Source organism: Cyprinus carpio, chromosome A15 (genome assembly GCF_018340385.1).
Source record: "Cyprinus carpio isolate SPL01 chromosome A15, ASM1834038v1, whole genome shotgun sequence".
Lineage (NCBI taxonomy): Eukaryota > Metazoa > Chordata > Actinopteri > Cypriniformes > Cyprinidae > Cyprinus > Cyprinus carpio.
In genome coordinates this window covers 6337402-6359080 of record NC_056586.1, presented here as the reverse complement: position 1 = coordinate 6359080, position 21679 = coordinate 6337402, and the positions used below count along the sequence as shown (strand labels likewise).

The window sequence follows — 21679 nt, the reverse complement described above, 5'->3', positions numbered from 1 at the left end:
GCCAGTCTTCAGTGTCACATAACCTTTCAGAAATTATTCAAATATGTTGATTTACTATCAATGATGTTCTTTTTAGCTTTCTATTCATCAAAGAATTCTAAACAAACTGTCACAAGTTCCAAAAAATATTAAGCATCAAAACTGTTTCCAGCACTGGTAATAAATCAATATATTAGAATAATCTCTGAATGATCATATAACTCTGAAAACTGGAGTAACAGCTGATGAAAATTCTGATTTGACAGCTAAGTTACCGAACATCTGAACACAACGGACCAAATGCACATTGACAGATCTTCTTCCATCTGTTCTGCAAAATGTAAACAAATGTATATTTCTGCAAGCGTAAATATTGTGGAAATGTCAATATTAATTGTTTCTAGGTGAAGGCATTCCCTTCTGGAACAGAGCTAACATGGATTTGGAGGGTATTCATTTCATAGTCTGTGACAGCTCATTTAATGTAAAATTATACATTGTATTTAATGTATAAATTACACGTACAACAAACTGGTAATGTCATAGTAGTATCGTGTACTGTAATCAATTGATGCCTATCTAAGTTATACCTGTTGAACCATAGACAGCACACACTGTGTTCATCTAATAAAGATCTTCATCGCTAGCAAACAATAGCCTTTGCAGATTTGCTTTGAATTGACTGTAGATCCAAAGCCACGTCTTCAACGCCCTTGATGTTCTTAAACTTTCTGTTACAACTCTGAGTGAACCGCTTCAGATGGATTAGCACTTGCGGCAGGGAACTGAACGAATCATTCAAACTGATTCGCGAACCAATTCACTGGTTTGCCATCTGGTTTGATCATGCTTTTGAACAGAACTGACTCAAAAGAATCAATCATTCGTGAATTTGCATCGCTCATTGCCAAGAGAAAAGTAGACAGTGCGTTTGGAATAAACTGAAGCATTTATAACATGTATTGCATTAAGATAAAGTAACGAGAGGAGCGTCGCCCACAGTAACTAAGTAAAAGTACAGTTTTTATATATGTCTAATAACATCCAAATACATTGCCTGATTGTGATCAAACTTCATCGGTTTGTTCGATGTATGATGTCGATCGCATAGATGTGATTATGAAGAGTCAAGGTTATAGCGCCACCAACTGGCAGCAGGAAGTGTCATTTTCAAAATGCTTTTAATTCAGCACCTTATTTTTACTCGATTTGCTTCAAACTTCATCAGAATAATGACAAAACACGGCCGATGTAAAACTGTTGAGGGGATATTGATATCTAAAATACTGTTGCCATGGCAACAGTATTTTGAAGCAGATAACATCAGAATTTCATGAAACTCAAAAAAGATATCAGTATTAATGAGATAGACACTGGCAAAAGCTCATAAAAGGGCGGGCAGGAGGCACTCTATAGCGCCACCATTTGTAAAAACTTGAGGGGTTAGTTTTAGCTACAGAAACCAAACTCAGTATCTACATTTTTCTTATCAAGACGGACAACTTTCTAATTCACAGTCATCAGCTACAACCAACAGGAAGTCAGCTATTTTAATTTGATTTTAATATTCCCTCAACAGTTTTTTTTTGGTAAAAATAAAAAAATTCAAAATGAAACAATAGCTGTGAATTAATGCATAGCGCTTTTTATGATCCTCAGAGAAGAATTATACTATGTATTTACACACCAGAAACAGATCTATGCGATCGACATCATACATCGAACAAACCGATGAAGTTTAATCACAATCAGGCAATGTATTTGGATGTTATTAGACATTTCCTGTTTCTCATTTCTCGCCATAATTTCAATGCCTCCCCACAGCCAAACCATTTAAAATATCAAAAATCTGCTCATAATTTTGTATCCCCAATGTCTTGAGATCATGTTGACCAAGTTTGGTGGCAATCTGGTAAAAAACCTACGACAAGTATATCAAATTCCAGAGCATGTGCTTTTTAAACAGCCCTAAATAGCCAACTTCCTGTTGGGCGGAGCCTATGACAAAGAGCACGAAAGTTGTTCGGCTCATTGAGATCTATATGTGTACAGAGTTCAGAGGTGGGTAGTAACGAGTTATAGGCATCATTCAATTACAGTACACAATACCACTATGACATTACCAGTTCATTGTACGTGTAATTAATAAATTAAATACAATGTATAATTTTTACATTAAATAAGCTGTCACAGAGTATGAAATGAATACCCTCCAAACCCGCATTAGCTCTGTTCCAGGAGGAATGCCTTCGCCTAGACACAATTAATATTGATATATCCACAATATTTAAACTTGCAGAAATATACATTTGTTTACATTTTGCAGAATAGATGGAAGAAGATCCGTCAATGTGCATTTGGTTCGTTATGTTCAGATGTTCGGCAACTTAGCCGTCATGTGAGGAGTTTTCACTCTTCTTCATGTCAGAGGTTATTTATGCATATATAATACATAATTAATATACTTTAAAATATTATTTAATTCAGTGATGCAAATCAGAATTTTCATCAGCTCTTACTCCGGTCATAAGCAGATGCTACATATGATCCTTCAGACATCATTCTAATATAATGATTTATTACCAGCGCTGGAAACAGTTTTGATGCTTAATATTTTTTGGAACCTGTGACAGTTGGTTTAGGATTGTTTGATGAATAGAAAGCTAAAAAGAACATCATTGATAGTAAATCAACATATTGGAATGATTTCTCACTGAAGACTGGCATAAAGGCTGATGAAAAAATAATAAAATTTTATATATATATATATATATATATATATATATATATATATATATATATATATATATATATATATATATATATATATATACAGGTCCTTCTCAAAAAATTAGCATATTGTGAAAAAGTTCATTATTTTCCATAATGTAATGATAAAAATTAAACTTTCATATATTTTAGATTCATTGCACACCAACTGAAATATTTCAGGTCTTTTATTGTTTTAATACTGATGATTTTGGCATACAGCTCATGAAAACCCAAAAATCTCAAAAAATTAGCATATTTCATCCGACCAATAAAAGAAAAGTGTTTTTAATACAAAAAAAAAGTCAACCTTCAAATAATTATGTTCAGTTATGCACTCAATACTTGGTCGGGAATCCTTTTGCAGAAATGACTGCTTCAATGCGGCGTGGCATGGAGGCAATCAGCCTGTGGCACTGCTGAGGTGTTATGGAGGCCCAGGATGCTTCGATAGCGGCCTTAAGCTCATCCAGAGTGTTGGGTCTTGCGTCTCTCAACTTTCTCTTCACAATATCCCACAGATTCTCTATGGGGTTCAGGTCAGGAGAGTTGGCAGGCCAATTGAGCACAGTAATACCATGGTCAGTAAACCATTTACCAGTGGTTTTGGCACTGTGAGCAGGTGCCAGGTCATGCTGAAAAACGAAATCTTCATCTCCATAAAGCTTTTCAGCAGATGAAAGCATGAAGTGCTCCAAAATCTCCTGATAGCTAGCTGCATTTGACCCCTGCCCTTGATAAAACACAGTGGACCAACACCAGCAGCTGACATGGCACCCCAGACCATCACTGACTGTGGGTACTTGACACTGGACTTCAGGCATTTTGGCATTTCCTTCTCCCCAGTCTTCCTCCAGACTCTGGCACCTTGATTTCCGAATGACATGCAAAATTTGCTTTCATCCGAAAAAAAAGTACTTTGGACCACTGAGCAACAGTCCAGTGCTGCTTCTCTGTAGCCCAGGTCAGGCTCTTCTGCCGCTGTTTCTGGTTCAAAAGCACACGCCTGTGCACGGTGGCTCTGGATGTTTCTACTCCAGACTCAGTCCACTGCTTCCGCAGGTCCCCCAAGGTCTGGAATCGGTCCTTCTCCACAATCTTCCTCAGGGTCCGGTCACCTCTTCTCGTTGTGCAGCGTTTTTTGCCACACTTTTTCCTTCCCACAGGCTTGCCACTGAGGTGCCTTGATACAGCACTCTGGGAACAGCCTATTCGTTCAGAAATTTCTTTCTGTGTCTTACCCTCTTGCTTGAGGGTGTCAATGATGGCCTTCTGGACAGCAGTCAGGTCGGCAGTCTTACCCATGATTGCGGTTTTGAGTAATGAACCAGGCTGGGAGTTTTTAAAAGCCTCAGGAATCTTTTGCAGGTATTTAGAGTTAATTGGTTGATTCAGATGATTAGGTTAATAGCTCGTTTAGAGAACCTTTTCATGATATGCTAATTTTTTGAGATAGGAATTTTGGGTTTTCATGAGCTGTATGCCAAAATCATCAGTATTAAAACAATAAAAGACCTGAAATATTTCAGTTGGTGTGCAATGAATCTAAAATATATGAAAGTTTAATTTTTATAATTACATTATGGAAAATAATGAACTTTTTCACAATATGCTAATTTTTTGAGAAGGACCTGTATATACAGTGGGTACGGAAAGTATTCAGACTCCCTTAAATTTTTCACTCTTTGTTATATTGCAGCCATTTGCTAAAATCATTTAAGTTCATTTTTTCCCTCATTTATTTACACACAGCACCCCATATTGACAGAAAAACACAGAATTGTTGACATTTTTGCAGATTTATTAAAAAAGAAAAACTGAAATATCACATGGTCCTAAGTATTCAGACCCTTTGCTGTGACACTCATATATTTAACTGCTGTCCATTTCTTCTGATCATCCTTGAGATTGTTCTACATCTTCATTTGAGTCCAGCTCTGTTTGATTATACTGATTGGACTTGATTAGGAAAGCCACACAGTGCATGTCAGACCAAATGAGAATCATGAGGTCAAAGGAACTGCCTGAAGAGCTCAGAGACAGAATTGTGACAAGGCACAGATCTGGCCAAGGTTACAACAAAATTTCAGCTGCACTTAAGGTTCCTTAGAGCACAGTGGCCTCCATGATCCTTTAATGGAAGACGTTTGGGACGACCAGAACCCTTCCTAGAGCTGGCTGTCCAGCCAAACTGAACTATCGAGGGAGAAGAGCCTTGGTGAGAGAGGTAAAGAAGAACCCAAAGATCACTGTGGCTGAGCTCCAGAGATGCAGTCGGGAGATGGGAGAAATTTGTAGAATGTCAACCATCGCTGCAGCCCTCCACCAGTCGGGGCTTTATGGCGGAGTGGCACGACGGAAGCCTCTCCTCAGTGCAAGACACATGAAAGCCCGCATGGAGATTGCTAAAAAACAGAAAAGTAAGATTCTCTGGTCTGATGAGACCAAGATAGAACTTTTTGGGCTTAATTCTAAGCGGTATGTGTGGAGAAAACCAGGCACTGCTCATCACCTGTCCAATACAGTCCCAACAGTGAAGCATGGTGGTGGCAGCATCATGCTGTGGGGGTGTTTTTCAGCTGGAGGGACAGGATGACTGGTTGCAATTGAGGGAAAATGAATGCGGCCAAGTACAGGGATATCCTGGATGAAAACCTTCTCCAGAGTGCTCAGGACCTCAGACTGGGCCGAAGGTTCACCTTCCAACAAGACAATGACCCTAAGCACACAGCTAAAATAACGGAGGAGTGGCTTCACAACAACTCAGTGACTGTTCTTGAATGGCCCAGCCAGAGCCCTGACATAAACCCAATTGAGCATCATAACCTGACAGAACTGGAGAGGATCTGCAAGGAGGAATGGCAGAGGATCCCCAAATCCAGGTGTGAAAAACTTGTTGCATCTTTCCCAAAAAGACTCATGGCTGTATTAGATCAAAAGGGTGCTTCTACTAAATACTGAGTAAAGGGTCTGAATACTTAGGACCATGTGATATTTCAGTTTTTCTTTTTTAATAAATGTGCAAAAATGTCAACAATTCTGTGTTCTGTCAATATGGGGTGCTTTGTGTACATTAATGAGGAAAAATGAACTTAAATGATTTTAGCAAATGGCTGCAATATAACAAAGAGTGAAAAATTTACGGGGGTCTGAATACTTTCCGTACCCACTGTATACACACACACACACACACACACACACATATATTACATAAATTGTATCTATACAGTATATCTAAATAAAAATAGACTATAGATATACAGTATATAATCCAAAGTAACTAGTAACTAACTACTTGAGTAGTTTTTTTTGTTCAATACTTTTTTACTCTTACTCAAGTAACTTTTCAGACTATTACTTTTACTTTTACTTGAGTAAATGTTTCTATAAGTACTTTTACTTTTACTTGAGTACAGTTTTTGGGTACTCTACCCACCTCTGACAGAGTTTCATATGAATACATGCAAGTATGTGTAAGCTATACATCAAGTTTTCCCACTGTGTTCCGGGGGCGCTGTAGAGCCCCTGTGCAATGCCCGGGTCCCAGTCTCCGCGGCGTCCTAATGGCCGCAGATTCCAAGGTGTGTGCCAATTTTCAAGAGTTTTTGAGCATGTTAAGGGCCCCAAAAGCCCCAAAAACCTTGAAGAAAAATAACAATAAATATAGCTGCAAGCAGCGATGGCGGGCTCAAGCCATCAGTGCAAACGCCACCCCGGTGGCATCAGGAAAACTGTTCCCACCGGGCACATGCATTTACAGTAACTCTCTGGCAGTCTGGTTTTAAAGGATTCGGCAATTAAAGGGTTAATCCAAACCATCAAGACTGTGAAACACACACACACAGAACAATATATAAAACTTAAGTAACACTTTTTAATAAGGTTTCAGTTATTAACATTAACTATATTAATTAACATGAACAATAATTATAAAGCATGTCTTTACCAAAAAAAAAAAGTTTTATCTGTTAACATTAATGCACTGTGAACTAACATCAACAAAAATTTATAAATTCTGTGAAAATATATTGTTCATGTTACTTAATGCATTTACTAATGTTAACAAATGAGACCTTATTATAAATTGTTAATTATGTGTTTATTTATTTTTAATGTTTGTTTATTTATTTTGTATTTTTATAGAATGTTTTACCCATTCCAAAAGACATCAATCTTAATAACTACCATACATTTTGTATTTAATCATTTATGAGTGATATATAATTGTCCATGAAGGCTGGAAGAGAAAAACTCCTTATATTCAGGTATGCAGAGTTATTAGGCAGTTTTCTTTTACAGATGAAATGAGCCAAAAAATAGTTTTAAGTCAGACTGAAAAGTCAAAAATTATTAAATCCCCATGATAAATATTCAAAACTTAACACAAGTTAACTACAAAGGAAGTAAGAATTCATGTGAAGATAATTTTTTAGTCAATTCTGCAATACTTTTCAGGATAGAAGATGGAATAAAAATGAGCTCCCCAAAATTACTGCCAGATTCTGAAACAGGGGTCGGGAACCTTTTTTGACCAAAGAGCCAAATTTTTATTTTTGGTTAATGCATTTTTCCAAAAGAGCCTAACCATCATAAATTGTGCAAGGCTTTTACTTGATTTGAGGTTGATTTACAGGGGGATGAATTCTCTTCAGAGTTATCTCTCTCTATCACACACACACACACACAGAGAGAGAGAGAGAGAGAGAGAGAGAGAGAGAGAGAACTCTGAAGAGAAGAGAGAGAGAGGCTGAGTGAGTGAAGAATAATCCACGGTGCATGTGGACCGTATTTATGTGAATACACACCAAGTGCAGGCATTTTGACACTCCACGTTTTGGCCATTTTAGGCAAGCCACCGAAGACAAGAAGAAAGTCAAGAAGTGTTCCACTCGGACCTCACACGCAGACAACATCCAGTCAGAAGCGGATTGAGTTCTGTTTCGCGGCTCTGAGTTTAATTAATTCTGTCTGTTTTTAATATCACGCATGTCCCGCTCTTTACTGTCTCATTCATTCATGTTCATTTATTAATACTAACAGTCCCGTCCGCTGAAAGCTGCACGGAAAAAGCGAAAGTAACCGGCAAAATGTTTCATACTGGCTCTTGGCACAAAGTATATGTTTTCAGGCCTGTCACTTTTTTACATAATTTTACACTTTTTTCTGCGGGTCAAAAAAACCTTCTTTTTTTTTCTTCCTTTCTTCGCTATTACCACAAACTAACAAGCTACGTAGCAATTTGAGTTCATCAGCTCTATGTTACCATAGACAAGTCAGTGGTTTGATTTCTACAAACAGTTCTTACTACAAACAAACAAACTACATAGCAGCTTGAGTTTATCAGAAAAAAAAAAAAAAAAAAAAAATATATATATATATTTATATATATATATATATATATATATACATATATTAAACCTTTAATCAGCTTATGTAGGCTCTGCAACAAATTAATCGCTGATCTCTAGTGATGTATTTTTTTTTTTTTTTGTAAAGGATCATTTGTTGGTAAAGGGTGAGACATCTGGTGAGCCACATGATTTTTGTCAAAGAGCCAGGTGCGGCTCGCGAGCCATAGGCTCCTGACCCCTGTTCTGGAAGATAAATTCTTTAAACAGTGGTACAAGAGGATGTGGTGCTGGTCCTTTTGCCAGATTTTGGAAGTTATATTTTTATAAAGGTGTTTATTGAATTGTTATTAATATATTGTATTTCAATATAGTTTTTAATGTTATTCTAATTAAGTGAGGATCATTTTATCAGTAAAAGAAAACATGCCTAATAATTCAGCACTCCTGAATATAAGGAGTTTTTCACTACCAGCCATCAAGGACAATTATATACCACTCATAAATGATTAAATACCAAATGTATAGTAGTTATTAAGATTGATGTGATTTGGATTTGGTAAAATGTGCTTGGAAAAAATATATATATAATCAGAGTATCAATGTGCCTAATTATTATGCACTCTGTGAAAAAGCATTTTTAATGATTTTATTGATCTATAAGCATTTGTAAAATATTTTTGCCTGCAATACAGCTTAGTCTTCATCTGTGAGCTGAACTGTTTTACTGTTACATCCATGAGATTGTGTAAGTTCAGATGAATGTCATGTCATAGGATGTCTGTCATAGGTCAGTATCAAATGAGTTTCAAATTATTATTTGCAGCATAAAAATTTTTATAAGTCCACGTATATATATATATATATATATATATATATATATATATATATATATATATATATATATATATATATATATATATATCTTTTTATGTTGTAATTAACATAATTATTAACCTAATTATATAAAATTATGTTATTTTTATATTATTTGTATATTATTTTTTCTCTTTTTTTCTAATTTGTTTTTGTGACAAATATTAAGTAATGTAAGAATATTGGCATTTAGAATCCATGTATGTAGCCTAGCCTGAAATAGGCTACCACTTTTAATGCTCCGATGCAAAGTAAACCACCATTTCTTTAAGATAATATAACACGATATTATATAAATAATGCTGCACACCTGTTGAATGTTTAAAATCTAAAATATGGTGTAATACTTGCTTAGTGTAAATATAAGCACAGGCTCATAGACTTACCATTTATCCTGCTTAAATTTGATCTAAATGAGAAATGCACATAACATCATAAGTATTTAATTTGCACTGGTGAATATTAAATATTTTATCTAGGCCTATCTAGGCCTTTTTCTTTTATTTTCTTCCAACTGCAGCATCAAATGTAACATTGGCGAGGCAAAGCTGATGGCTATTTGTGAAAATCCATTTTGAAGCATTCGCTTGATAACTTGTGGTCAAAGTGGTCAAAAGTTGCAAATGCATTTTGCAGACGCGGTGGCGACACCCACAGCAGTAAAAAGCATGTTCTGTTTGGGCACCTACTGTAATTAATAGCAGTTTCATGTTTTGTTCAATTATATAGCCACCAAGAGGCACAATCCCACCAAATTATTTATGTGTCCTAAGAGTGTGCCCATACATATGTGTGTCAAATTTGGTGAAAATATCTCATTTTGTTTTGGAGTTTTTATTAATGAGGAGAAAAAATGACTGATTGCTGATTTTTTTTTTTTTTTGTTGCCACTTACTATCAAAATTTTGGCAATTGGGCATTAACATATAGCCGGTATGCTATGTTTTTGAATTTGAGCCACCTATGGTGGTTTTGTATCAATCGGAGTAACGGTTTCTAAGATACTGGCAAATGTTTTTTAAGTGCTAAAATGCAACATTGCACAAACCATAAGGCAAAATATGACATGTTTGGTAAGGATTCAGGGTTCAGGATTCAGTTATTTTCACGCAAGGAGAACTTGCGTGAAAATAAGTCAACCACACCCAAAGTTATAAGCATGTGAATATTTGATTTTACCATTAGGTGATGCTGGCTCAAAACTTCTTTGGCTCACTCAGGGCATCGTGTTGATGGCCCATACCAAGTTTCGTAACAATACGTCAATGCGTTTGTAAAATATGGCATTTTAGTGCAAAATTCAAAATGGCCGACACCCAAAATGGCTGGCATGGAAAAACTGATTATCATTCAACTCAGCATGATGCACCCAATCTAAAGTGATTTTTGGTCAAACCATTCAGAAGTTATAAGCAAAAATATGCATTTTTCATATCTTCTGACCACTAGGGGGAACTGCGCCGAAACACTGCAGGTAGTCACAGGTCATGCTTGTTATAACACACACAATGATTTGTCTCAGTACACCATCCTGTTGTGGAGATATAGCCTCACATCCACTTTTGCATGCTTTTTCGGCAAATTCCATAACTTTGTGCCAGCATGGTTTGAAGATTATCTGTTTAAATTTTCGTAAAAATTGGTGCCACGGCCTAGGAGAAGTTTGAAAAAGTAGGTTTTTTGAAACAATTGAAAATTCAGATTCAAAGAAAAAAGGAATTTTGCTTCTGTGGCTTACGGTTCAAAAGTTATTCCCATAAATATGAGTAAAATTTTGGACAAGTGTTGGCGCTAGAGAGTTTGAGTTAGAGACTTCAAATTTGCTATGGTTAATGTTGACACTGTCCTATCACACCTATCAGTGTGCCAAATTTCACAACTTTCCTGCAAGCAGTTCTATGGCCTACTATAGACTCAAGTGTGAAAGAAGAAGAAGAAGAAGAACACCAATGGATACATTAGGTGCCTAAGCACCTTAGGTGCTTGGCCCCTAATGATGTCCTGATGAGTGTAATTTTAGAAAGATTATAACAAGGTGTAAATACTGCACATCTCTGTGTCCTGAGGTGGATTTTCTGGGTCAAATTCACCAATGCCACTTGAAAAACCAAAACTAGTCTTGTTTGTGTCTGCAAACTTATGAATGTGTATTCAACAGCTCAAAACAAGCTTGCCGGAAATGCAGTTGGACTCTCTGATGAACTCATCACTTTGGAAATTTTATCTCCTGATGTGTGTGATCTCACTCTGATCGATTTACCTGGTATATCCCCTGTACCTGTGCATGATCAACCTGAGGATATTGGAGATCAGGTGAGCATATATGGTGTTTACATAAAAAAATTAATAAACGGCTGCTTGACATCATGTAAGTCAAATTTAAACATTTGTGTGAACAGACCTTAAGCTGTAAACCTATTAAAAATATAAGTTTTGACACACTGCATTCAGTTTCAAATAAGTGCATCCAATGAACACTTGTTTTTACAAAGTTTTTTTGTTGTTGTTGTTGTTGTTTGTTTGTTTGTTTTATCATAATGTAATACTTGCTTATTTTGGTTATTTGTCAACCATTCCATCCAGATCTCATTGTTCCAGATATTGTTGAAGTCTTGTTACATTTCTGATTTAAACTTCAGTGATTTGAACAAAAATATACAGAATTGTCCAAATTTGCCACCAATTTGCTTAATCGTAATATGTATTTTATTATTATTATTATAATTATTGCTATTTATTTATTTATTTATTTATTTATTTATTTATTTATTTAATGGGTCCTATGGTGTTTCATGGTGGCTAAGACTCTAACCACTTTAAACAAGGGACATTTTATCTTTTATTTTTAGGTCAAAAGCTTGATACTAAAATATATTGCCAAAAGCGAAACCATCATTTTAGTTGTTGTGCCCTGCAATGTAGATGTAGCAACAACAGAAGCACTAAGAATGGCACATGATGTAGACCCCGAGGGATACAGAACTCTTGGTTTGCCAAGTTATTGTATTTCTATACAATTTTTCTTTAAAACATATTTCATATTTCAAAATTATGATTCATGCTTATCCTAACCTTTATTTATTTTTTGCTGAATACATGGTTTAGCAATTCTCACAAAGCCAGACCTCACTGACAGAGGAGCTGAGATTGATGTTTTAAACATTGTTCAGGGCAAAGTCATTCCTCCCAGCAAGGGTTATATTATTGTGAAGTGTCGTGGTCAGAGTGACATCAATAACAAAATCCCTCTTTCTAAAGCCATGGAGATGGAAATGCAATTCTTTAGAAACCACAGTTATTTCAGGTAATTACCGCATCTATAATCAATATACAGTGGGTACAGAAAGTATTCAGACCCCCTTAAATTTTTCACTCTTTGTTAATATAATAATATATATATATATATATATATATATATATATATATATATATATATATATATATATATATATATATATATATATATATATATATTATTTTTATATATATTATTGACAGCTCCCTACTGAATGATGGAAAAGCATCTATCCAATGCCTGGCAGATAACCTGACCAAAGAATTGGTTCATCATATCAAGGTAAGCACTAAATGATGACAGGGATTACTTAATGTGTAAACAATCTATAATAAGTACTGCATTTAAACTTCATAAGAACATCTAAACTGTACTGGTGTTCAGTAGGTAACAAGTGTTCAAAGTTTATTAAGTCAATAAAAGGGTAAGTCATTTGTTAGTTTAATATAGTTACCTACCAGTTAATATATCCAGTTATATTTTCTTATAAACACAGAAATCATTACCCTACTTGACTGAGCAGATACATACTAAACTACTCACTGTGGAAAGGGAGCTTAAAAACTACGACCAGTGTCCACCTCTGGAAGAAGAGAAAATGGGACCTTTTCTCAGTGAGGTAGTCATAATAAATCTTATCTATCCATATATATTGATTCCATACATAATTAAGCCCCCCCCCCCCCCCCCATTTATGCTTCTTCATATATAGATAATAATGGAGTTCAGTGATCAAATAAATGAACTGAGTATAACAGGACATTCAAAAGACAAAAACATTTATGCACTTCTACGTCCTGAATTTAAGAAATGGGACATGTACCTAAGAGGCACTGAAGTATCATGTAAGTCAAGATATGTTAAAACCATTTGTGCCTTTTGAAGAACTGTACCAAGATCCCTAAACCTGACTTTCTCTTTTTGTTATTACTTATGCAGTCACAGCGAAAGTATATCAAATGATAGACAAGTACAATGAAATGCATCGGGGCAGAGAATTGCTAACATTCAGTGACTTCTGTGAATTTGAAAGTGTCATCAAAGATTATGTGGCAGCCCTTCGAGATCCAGCTATAGCAACACTGAAGCATGTACGAGGTAAGTGTGTACTTTTCTTAATATACAGTATAGTCAGACAGATTTACAATATTCTTTTTCCGTGCACTTCAGAGTAACTCTAAAGCAGTTACAGCACACAAAAATGACAACTAAAAATAAACAAACATCAAAGTCATATCTTGACTTCTAACTGTAAATGTTACATTTTATCATCCTTGTCATGTAAATAAAATTTCATTTTCAGAGATTGTTCAGAATATGTTCAGAGACATATGTTATTCATCATTTGACCGTTACCCTCCACTGAGATACATTGTCTCTGTAAGTACAACTTTATTATTTATACTTATATAATTGAAACTTATACAGGTGCTGGTCATATAATTAGAATATCATCAAAAAGTTGATTTATTTCACTAATTCCATTCAAAAAGTGAAACTTGTATATTATATTTATTCATTACACACAGACTGATATATTTCAAATGTTTCTTTCTTTTAATTTTGATGTTTATAACTAAGGAAAATCCCAAATTCAGTATCTCAGAAAATTAGAATATTGTGAAAAGGTTCAATATTGAAGACACCTGGTGCCACACTCTAATCAGTTAATTAACTCAAAACACCTGCAAAGACTACCATTGACACCTTGCACAAGGAGGGCAAGACACAAAAGGTCATTGCAAAAGAGGCGGGCTGTTCACAGAGCTCTTTGTCCAAGCACATTAACCCTCTGGAGTCTAAGGGTATTTTTGGGGCCTGGAGAAGTTTTGTCATGCCCTGACATTTGTGCTTTTTTCAGTTTCTTATAAATATCTAAATGGCTAAAGTCTAATCTCACTGTAATCACCACAAACTGGGCTATAATAATATGTGAGCAGCATGTATGTACATGATTGTGTTTTTGAGATAAAAAAAATGTTATGCGTGGTTAGTGAAAAACTAAAAATGTTAAATCACTTGAATAAGGCAATAAAACACATACAGAACATTGGTTTCCGGGACTTTTGAGAACTGAAGCTTGTAGCCTAGAATTTTTTTTTTTTAAATGATGTGAAAATCATCTTGTTTACTCACTTACAGAAAACAATATATTGATTTAAACTTTCTAAGACACTTTTTGTTGGTAAAAGTCATATGCGAGTAGGCGTTAACTATCATGAATTCACACCTGAGAAGACAAAGGCCTGCATAATGAGCTGCATAATGAGCCATTCAGTCAGCTGTGTCACTGAGAGGGATGAGTTACAAGAAAGAATGTGAGGACAAAATAAATGTATATAATTTTATGTTTGTAGTTTATTTAGAATATATTTAATTATCCCACAACATAATTTAATATTCACTTGTGAGTGCAGTTAAACAGTTTATTAGGAACAATCAAAGCTGACTTTCAAACTGAATTTTTAGCATCATTACTCCGGTCACACAATTCCTTCAGAATTTTAACAATCTTATTTTCTACAAAAAAAAAAAAAAATATTGTTATTATTATCATTATTATTATTGTTATTATTAATGTTGAAAAGAGCTGAGAATATTTTTTTCAGGTTTTTTAGGGGGGATAAATTGAAAGAACAGCATTGTTTATTACATTTGTTACAGTTACATTTATTGGTACATATTATTTACATCAAGCTTTTGAATGGTATAGTAGTGTATATTGTTATTGAAACTTCATAATATTTCACTTGATTATACATTTAGTCAGGAATTATAGTTTGGAAAAAGTATTTGGAAAAAGTCTAACTAGTAAAATGTTTACACGTTATGTGAAAACTAGTACAAGTATATTAATAAATAAGAGACTTACTCATGTTTATGATCTCTGCTGAATAAAGTGCTTCATTCTTTTTTTCTGAGGAAATCCAAATCTCAAATCCTCAGCCACATCACATCTTTTTGGGTTGAATTATGTCTTATTCCTCTCCTCGCGAAGCAAACAATAAAATAAAAAAAAACTTGAAGAATAGTCTCGCTGCGTTGTCTTCTGTTGTGTGGGCGTATTCAAGCCGCGCGCTTCAGTGAAACATTTGAATCTCAAAAGCGCGTTCAGCGCGGGGGCGTGGTCACATTAGAAGATAATGAAGGGAGACGTGAAAAACGGACATCGCGTTGTTTTCATATAGATTACTTTATCACAGAATATTTGTTTTCGGCAGCACTTGTTTAGTTTAAAAGTAGACATGTCAGGCTTTCTATAGATATCTCTCTCATGTCTCTGTGTTGAGTATTCACTGAGTTACAGTTCATTTTAATGACGAGTTTGAAAATGAAGATAAGCGCAGACAAAGGCTGCAGACAGCACTCCTTGTTTGTTATCTTTATTTTATAAGAGCACAAAGTTTTGTTATTATGTCTGTATACAAAAAAAAAGTAGACCCTTTACAGATTCGATTGATGTATTGCTCTTATCTGTACGATCAAAACTGAAAGTGTAATTTAAGTTCTTTTCGGGGTTATCAGGAGAAAATACCCCAAAACGCATATATGCCTTAATCGACTTCAGAGGGTTAATAGAGAGGCGAAGGGAAGGAAAAGATGTGATAGAAAAAGTGTACAAGCAATAGGAATAACCGCACCCTGGAGAGGATTGTGAAACAAAACCCATTCAAAAATTCGGGGGAGATTCACAAAGAGTGGACTACAGCTGGAGTCAGTGCTTCAAGAACCACTACACAAAGATGTATGCAAGACATGGGTTTCAGCTGTCGCATTCCTTGTGTCAAGCCACTCTTGAACAACAGACAGCGTCAGAAGTGTCTCGCTTCAAAAAGGACTGGACTGCTGCTGAGTAGTCCAAAGTCATGTGCTCTGATGAAAGTAAATTTTGCATGTCCTTTGGATATCAGGGTCCCAGAGTCTGGAGGAAGAGAGAGGCACACAATCCACATTTCTTGAGGTCCAGTGTAAAGTTTCCACAGTCAATGATGGTTTGCGGTGCCATGTCATCCGCTGGTGTTGGTCCACTGTGTTTTCTGAGGTCCAAGGTCAACACAGCCGTATACCAGGACGTTTTAGAGCACTTCATGCTGCCTGCTGCTGACCAACTTTATGGAGATGCAGATTTCATTTTCCAACAGGACTTGGCACCTGCACACAGTGCCAAAGCTTCCAGTACCTGGTTTAAGGACGTATCCCTGTTCTTAATTGGCCAGCAAACTCGCCTGACCTTAACCCCATAGAAAATATGTGGGGTATTTTGAAGAGGAAGATGCAATATGCCAGACCCAACAATGCAGAAGAGCTGAAGGACACTATCAGAGCAACCTGGGCTCTCATAACACCTGAGCAGTGCCACAGACTGATCAACTCCATGCCATGCCACATTGCTGCAGTAATTCAGGCAAAAGGAGCCCGACTAAGTATTGAGTGCTGTACATGCTCATACTTTTAATTTTTATACTTTTTAGTTGGACAAGATTTCTAAAAATCCTTTCTTTGTATTGGTCTTAAGTTATATTCTAATTTTCTGAGATACTGAATTTGGGATTTTCCTTAGTTGTCAGTTATAATCATCAAAATGAAAAGAAATAAACATTTGAAATATATCAGTCTGTGTGTAATGAATAATTACAATATACAAGTTTCACTTTTTGAATGGAATTAGTGAAATAAATCAACTTTTTGATGATTATATTTGATAATTATATGACCAGCACCTGTATAATTAAGTACACTTTTTAATTATTATTATTATTATTATTATTATTATTATTATTATTATTATTATTATTATTATTATTATTCATTGTATGATGCTGTTATCTTCAGAAAATAATTAATGACATTCAGTCAAAACAAGAGGCCAAAGTGGAGAAAAGAATCAAGGAGTTTATTGATATGGAGCAACTGGTCTTCACTCAAGATAAGATATTACAACAGAAACTCGATGCCTCTAATGTCCCTCAGAAGACTGGAATTGACTATTGTCATGAGAACCTCTATGATGATGATGACACAATTTTAAATTCCAAAGGCTGTGCATTGTTGGATACAAGATATCTTGTACCAGACAGACTGGTTCTCTATCATGAGGTGGGCTACTATGAAATGTATTTATTTATTGACAGTGACTGTAAACACATAGTAATTTTAAATATTAGTTCAACTAAAATTAAAATTAGCTGTTAGGCCATCCAAGAAATATATCTGAAATATATCAGTCTGTGTGTAATGAATAATTACAATATACAAGTTTCACTTTTTGACCCTGTCCTTTGAAAAAAAGATGACTTTTTTTTTTCAGTGGAACAGTAAAGTAATTTTTTAGCTGATTTTGTGGTTTTGGGGGATTCATAAAATGCAAGTCAGTGGCTACTAAAAAAAATGAATACAAAAAGCTGCTAATTCAAGCATGTGTTAACAGAGCACTTAAATGAAAGGCAAAATTTGTTTTTTTATGATTTTTCATGGTTTATGTAAAAAAAGTGTGTTGATTAACGCTAGTTTATTCACTTTATAAATGTCAGGAAATATACACTGAACAGAGGTTAAATTGATCTAGAAAATACTTTATTGGTACACAGGGCAGGACTGAGAGAGAACAGGTGAGTGAAATGACACAAATAGTACTTGGGTGACAGAGAGTACTGGGTGCAGGAAGTGAGAGAGACTGGCAGATCTGTGACATTAACCCCTCTCCATAGTCTGCTCCAACGGACCCAGGACCCAGTGGCCTACGACAGGAATGAGGAGCTGGACAATGTGGATGTTGTTGATGGAATTTCATAAGAAAGGACAGGGTTTAAGATATCATCTCGAGGTACCCAAGATCCTCCCTCTGGGCCGTAATCCTCCCAGTTCACCAGATATTCCAATTGGCCACCACAGCATTGGGAATCCATGGTCTTTTTGACTGTGTAGATGGGGTGATTGATGATCTGACATAAGGGGGGCGGCTTATCAATTGGGCCAGGCTCTGTAGAGGAAACAGACACAGGTGGAAAGTGAGGTTTTAACAGAGAGACGTGGAATACTGCGTGAATTCTGTACTGTGAGTGGAGTTTGAGTTCATACATGACTGGGTTAACCTGCCTTATGACCAGGAGTGGACTGATTTATTTTGAACTTAGTTTATGGCAAGGTAGGTGCAGACGGATGTCCCTCATGGATACCAACACGAGTTGTCCAGGTTGGTGTGCTGAAGTGTTCCTTCTCCAAGTATCTGCAAAGATCTTTTGTGTGTGCACTGCCCGCTGAAGATGGTGATAAACCTCATTCCACACCCTCTCGCTCTCCCAAAAGCAGTGGTTGATGGATGGTACCTCTAAGGAGTTTGCATGACCAGGGGAATAATGGTGGTTGAAAGCTGAGTGTGCATTGAAATGGGGTGAGATCCGTTGATGGTGGTCGAAGAGAATTTTGGGCATACTCGGCCCAGGCGAGATACTGGTTCAAGGAGTCCTGGTGACTGTACCAGAGGGTCCCAAGAAAGCGGCTGATCTCCTTCACCTTCCTTTCTGTCTGCCCATTGGATTGTGGATGGTACCTGGATGTCAGGCTGAGAGTCACACCTAGAAGTGAGAAGAAAAAGAAGCTTTCCTGTAGGACCATGGTCGGAAACAATGTCCTTGGGATTATCTACCATTGTGAAATACCTGATTAAACTTTGGCTTTGACAGTCTCCATGGCTGTGGAGAGTCCTTTAAGTGGAATCAGTTGGCAGGCTTTGGAGAATCTGTCAATGATAACCAGGATGCAGGTATTTCCATTAGGAGCAGGTAAATCAGTGATAAAATCCACCCCTAGGTGTGACAATGAGCGTTCAGGGATGGGCAGAGGAAGAAGTTTACCAGATGGTAGATGGCGTGGAAGTTTGGAGATCGTACACAGTTCTGGGAACATAGGTATGATCTGGAGGGCACCCCGGTGGAGTACGTTCACTGTTGGAAGCTTCAAAGATTTGCTCATCAATAATCCACTGGATGGGGTTGACAAAAAGAGTGGAGGTAAGCACTGGTTCAGGGTCTTCATTGATGTCAGAGGCGGGCATGAAGTTGAGATAATGCATCAGATCAGGCATTTCTGGAGCCTGGATGATAAGAGATGCTGAATAGGGAACAGGTAAAGAACAAAGCCCATTTGGCTTGTGTGGGGTTTAATTTCATTGCTTCTCTTAAATACTGTAGATTTGAATGATCATCATCAGGGGTACAACGAGAGGGTGTCAAATCCCTATAACAATAGCCTCCACACTTCTATGTCGAGTTTAATGGCCAGGAGCTCATGATTCCCAATATCGTTCTGCTTCGCCGGGTATAATTTCTTGGAAAAGAATGTAGATGGAAGAAGCTTATCCTGCTGCTGTTAAAAGACTGCACAAACTCCAGTAGTAGAAGCCTCGACTTTAACCACGAATGGCTTCTCGGGGTCTGGGTGATTTAAGAGTGGTACAGTATTGAAGGCAGTTTTCAGGTCTTGCATGGCTTCATCGGCTTCAGAAGTCCAGGACAGAAACTTGGGCCTGCCTTTCAGCAGTGAGGTGAGGGGTGACGTCAGGATATTTATGGTAAATTTTTATGGTCATTGTCACTACCTCGCATATGGCCATTCTAACACAAAACATGTCTTACAAAATTTAAATCAATATTTTTTTTCTGTGAATGAGTGAGCAGAAAAATTCCCCAAAAGTTACTTACCACGCTTAATCTTTTTTTTTTTTTTATGCAAACATATACACCCATCTTCCTCACATATTATTGTAGCACAGTTTGTGGTGAATACAAAATATTACATGTTGGCCCGTATTATGATACAAGTAGCTGAAATAAGCACTAATGTCAGGACATGTCAAAACATCTCAAGGGCCCCAAAATCACCTCAGACACCAGAGGGTTAAGTCCTTGAATACAGAGGGGGCGTTGATCAGGCCATATGGCATAATGAGATACTCATAGTGCCCCGGATGGCGTAATGAAGGTGGTCTTTTCCACTCCTCCCCCTCACGTATCCAGATGAGGTTGTAGGCACTTCAGAGGTCCAACTTGGTGAAGATAGGGGCTCCACGAAATTGCTCCAAAGCAGCTATGACTAGGGTTGTAACTTAGTGGTTATTTTGTTGAGTGCCTGATAGTCAGTGCAAGGCTGCAAGCCTCTGTCCTTTTTAGCTATGAAGAAGAAACTGGAAGCAGCAGGAAAAGTGGAGGGACAAATGTAGCCTTGCTTCAGAGTGTCACGGGTTGCCAGGGGAAACAAGCTTGAAGGAGTACAAAGGAGTCAGATATCAAACAAACAGAGTCTTTAATAAATCCACAAGGAAGAAACAGAGAAAACACCTTCTTTATATGACTGAGACAGGACAAAAAAACTGAAGAAAGGCAGGGATATAAATATGTCCTGCGCCATAACAGTTACAACTGGGAGGGAGAGTGGACACCCTAGAGGCTGGTGCAGGGCAGGGAGGGGGGAGGTGGAGACAAGGAAGGCCTCCAGGGCAGATGAGGGAGCTCCTGGAGCCATGGCGGATCAGGGAGTTCAGGTTGCCATGGTGGAGCTGGTAGCTCAGGGGACCATGGAAGAGCAGGCAGTTCAGGTTGCCATGGCGGAGCTGGCAGCTCAGGTTACCATGGCAGAGCAGGGGACTCAGTAGGTCATGGCGGATCAGGGTACTCAGGAGGCCAAGTTGGATCCTCCATCACCTTAGCCGGCTCAGCCAACGTGGCCACGGGTATATGGCCAAAAACCGCCCCCAAAAAAAATTATTGGGGAAGATTAGGATTTCTGGGGGGCAGTCCTGGAGGAGCAGGCACTTGAGGGAGCTCTGGAGGAGGGGTTAGCTAACTCGGGGGACTCAGGAGACGAAGGAGGGCTGGGCGAGACCAGCGGCGGCAAAGGAGACTCGGGAGACAATGGAGAGCTGGACTGGACCAGCGGAGATGAAGGAAAACTTTCTGGAGCGGATTCTGGGGTGAGGATCAGAGCCAATAACTCTGCAGGTAGTGCCATATCCAAGAGAGCTGAGTCAGCAGTGGCTGGCGGGGGATGAGGACTAGGGAGGAGCTTTGGAGGACTGGAGGAAGTGTGGGAGGAAAGGAGGGAGTGGGTTTATTGGAGCGGTATTTGGAAGGTGGTTGTTTATGGTGAGCTGAAGTGCTAACATGCCTCCAGATAGGGACTAAATGGTTATCGTTTACTTCAAAGAAATCTGAGCAATTTAAATTGAGAACAAAATTAATAAAGCCTGCTACGTGTCTGTAACAATCATCAGGAGACAGGAATCAGAACAAATTATCATTGTCCAGTCCCACCCGGAAGCACGCATTAAGCATATGATCACTCCAGCTCACAAGATGGAAAACACTCTGGAACGCCACAAACTCCACATATCGCTCCAAAGCCGTCCATCCTGCTG

The 21679-nt window shown here is 37.3% G+C and overlaps 1 protein-coding gene across 1 annotated transcript in view; it reads left to right on the top strand.

Annotated features, from left to right (window-relative positions):
• The window catches only part of LOC109048478 (interferon-induced GTP-binding protein Mx1-like), a 76992-nt gene that overhangs the window by 40574 nt on the left and 14739 nt on the right, over positions 1-21679 (top strand). The window contains exons 4-12 of the mRNA XM_042770868.1: positions 11131-11285; positions 11822-11960; positions 12078-12276; positions 12471-12549; positions 12764-12886; positions 12980-13112; positions 13207-13365; positions 13571-13647; positions 17101-17364. Coding sequence (XP_042626802.1) covers positions 11131-11285; positions 11822-11960; positions 12078-12276; positions 12471-12549; positions 12764-12886; positions 12980-13112; positions 13207-13365; positions 13571-13647; positions 17101-17364 — 1328 coding nt within the window. The remainder of the gene's footprint in view (positions 1-11130; positions 11286-11821; positions 11961-12077; positions 12277-12470; positions 12550-12763; positions 12887-12979; positions 13113-13206; positions 13366-13570; positions 13648-17100; positions 17365-21679) is intronic.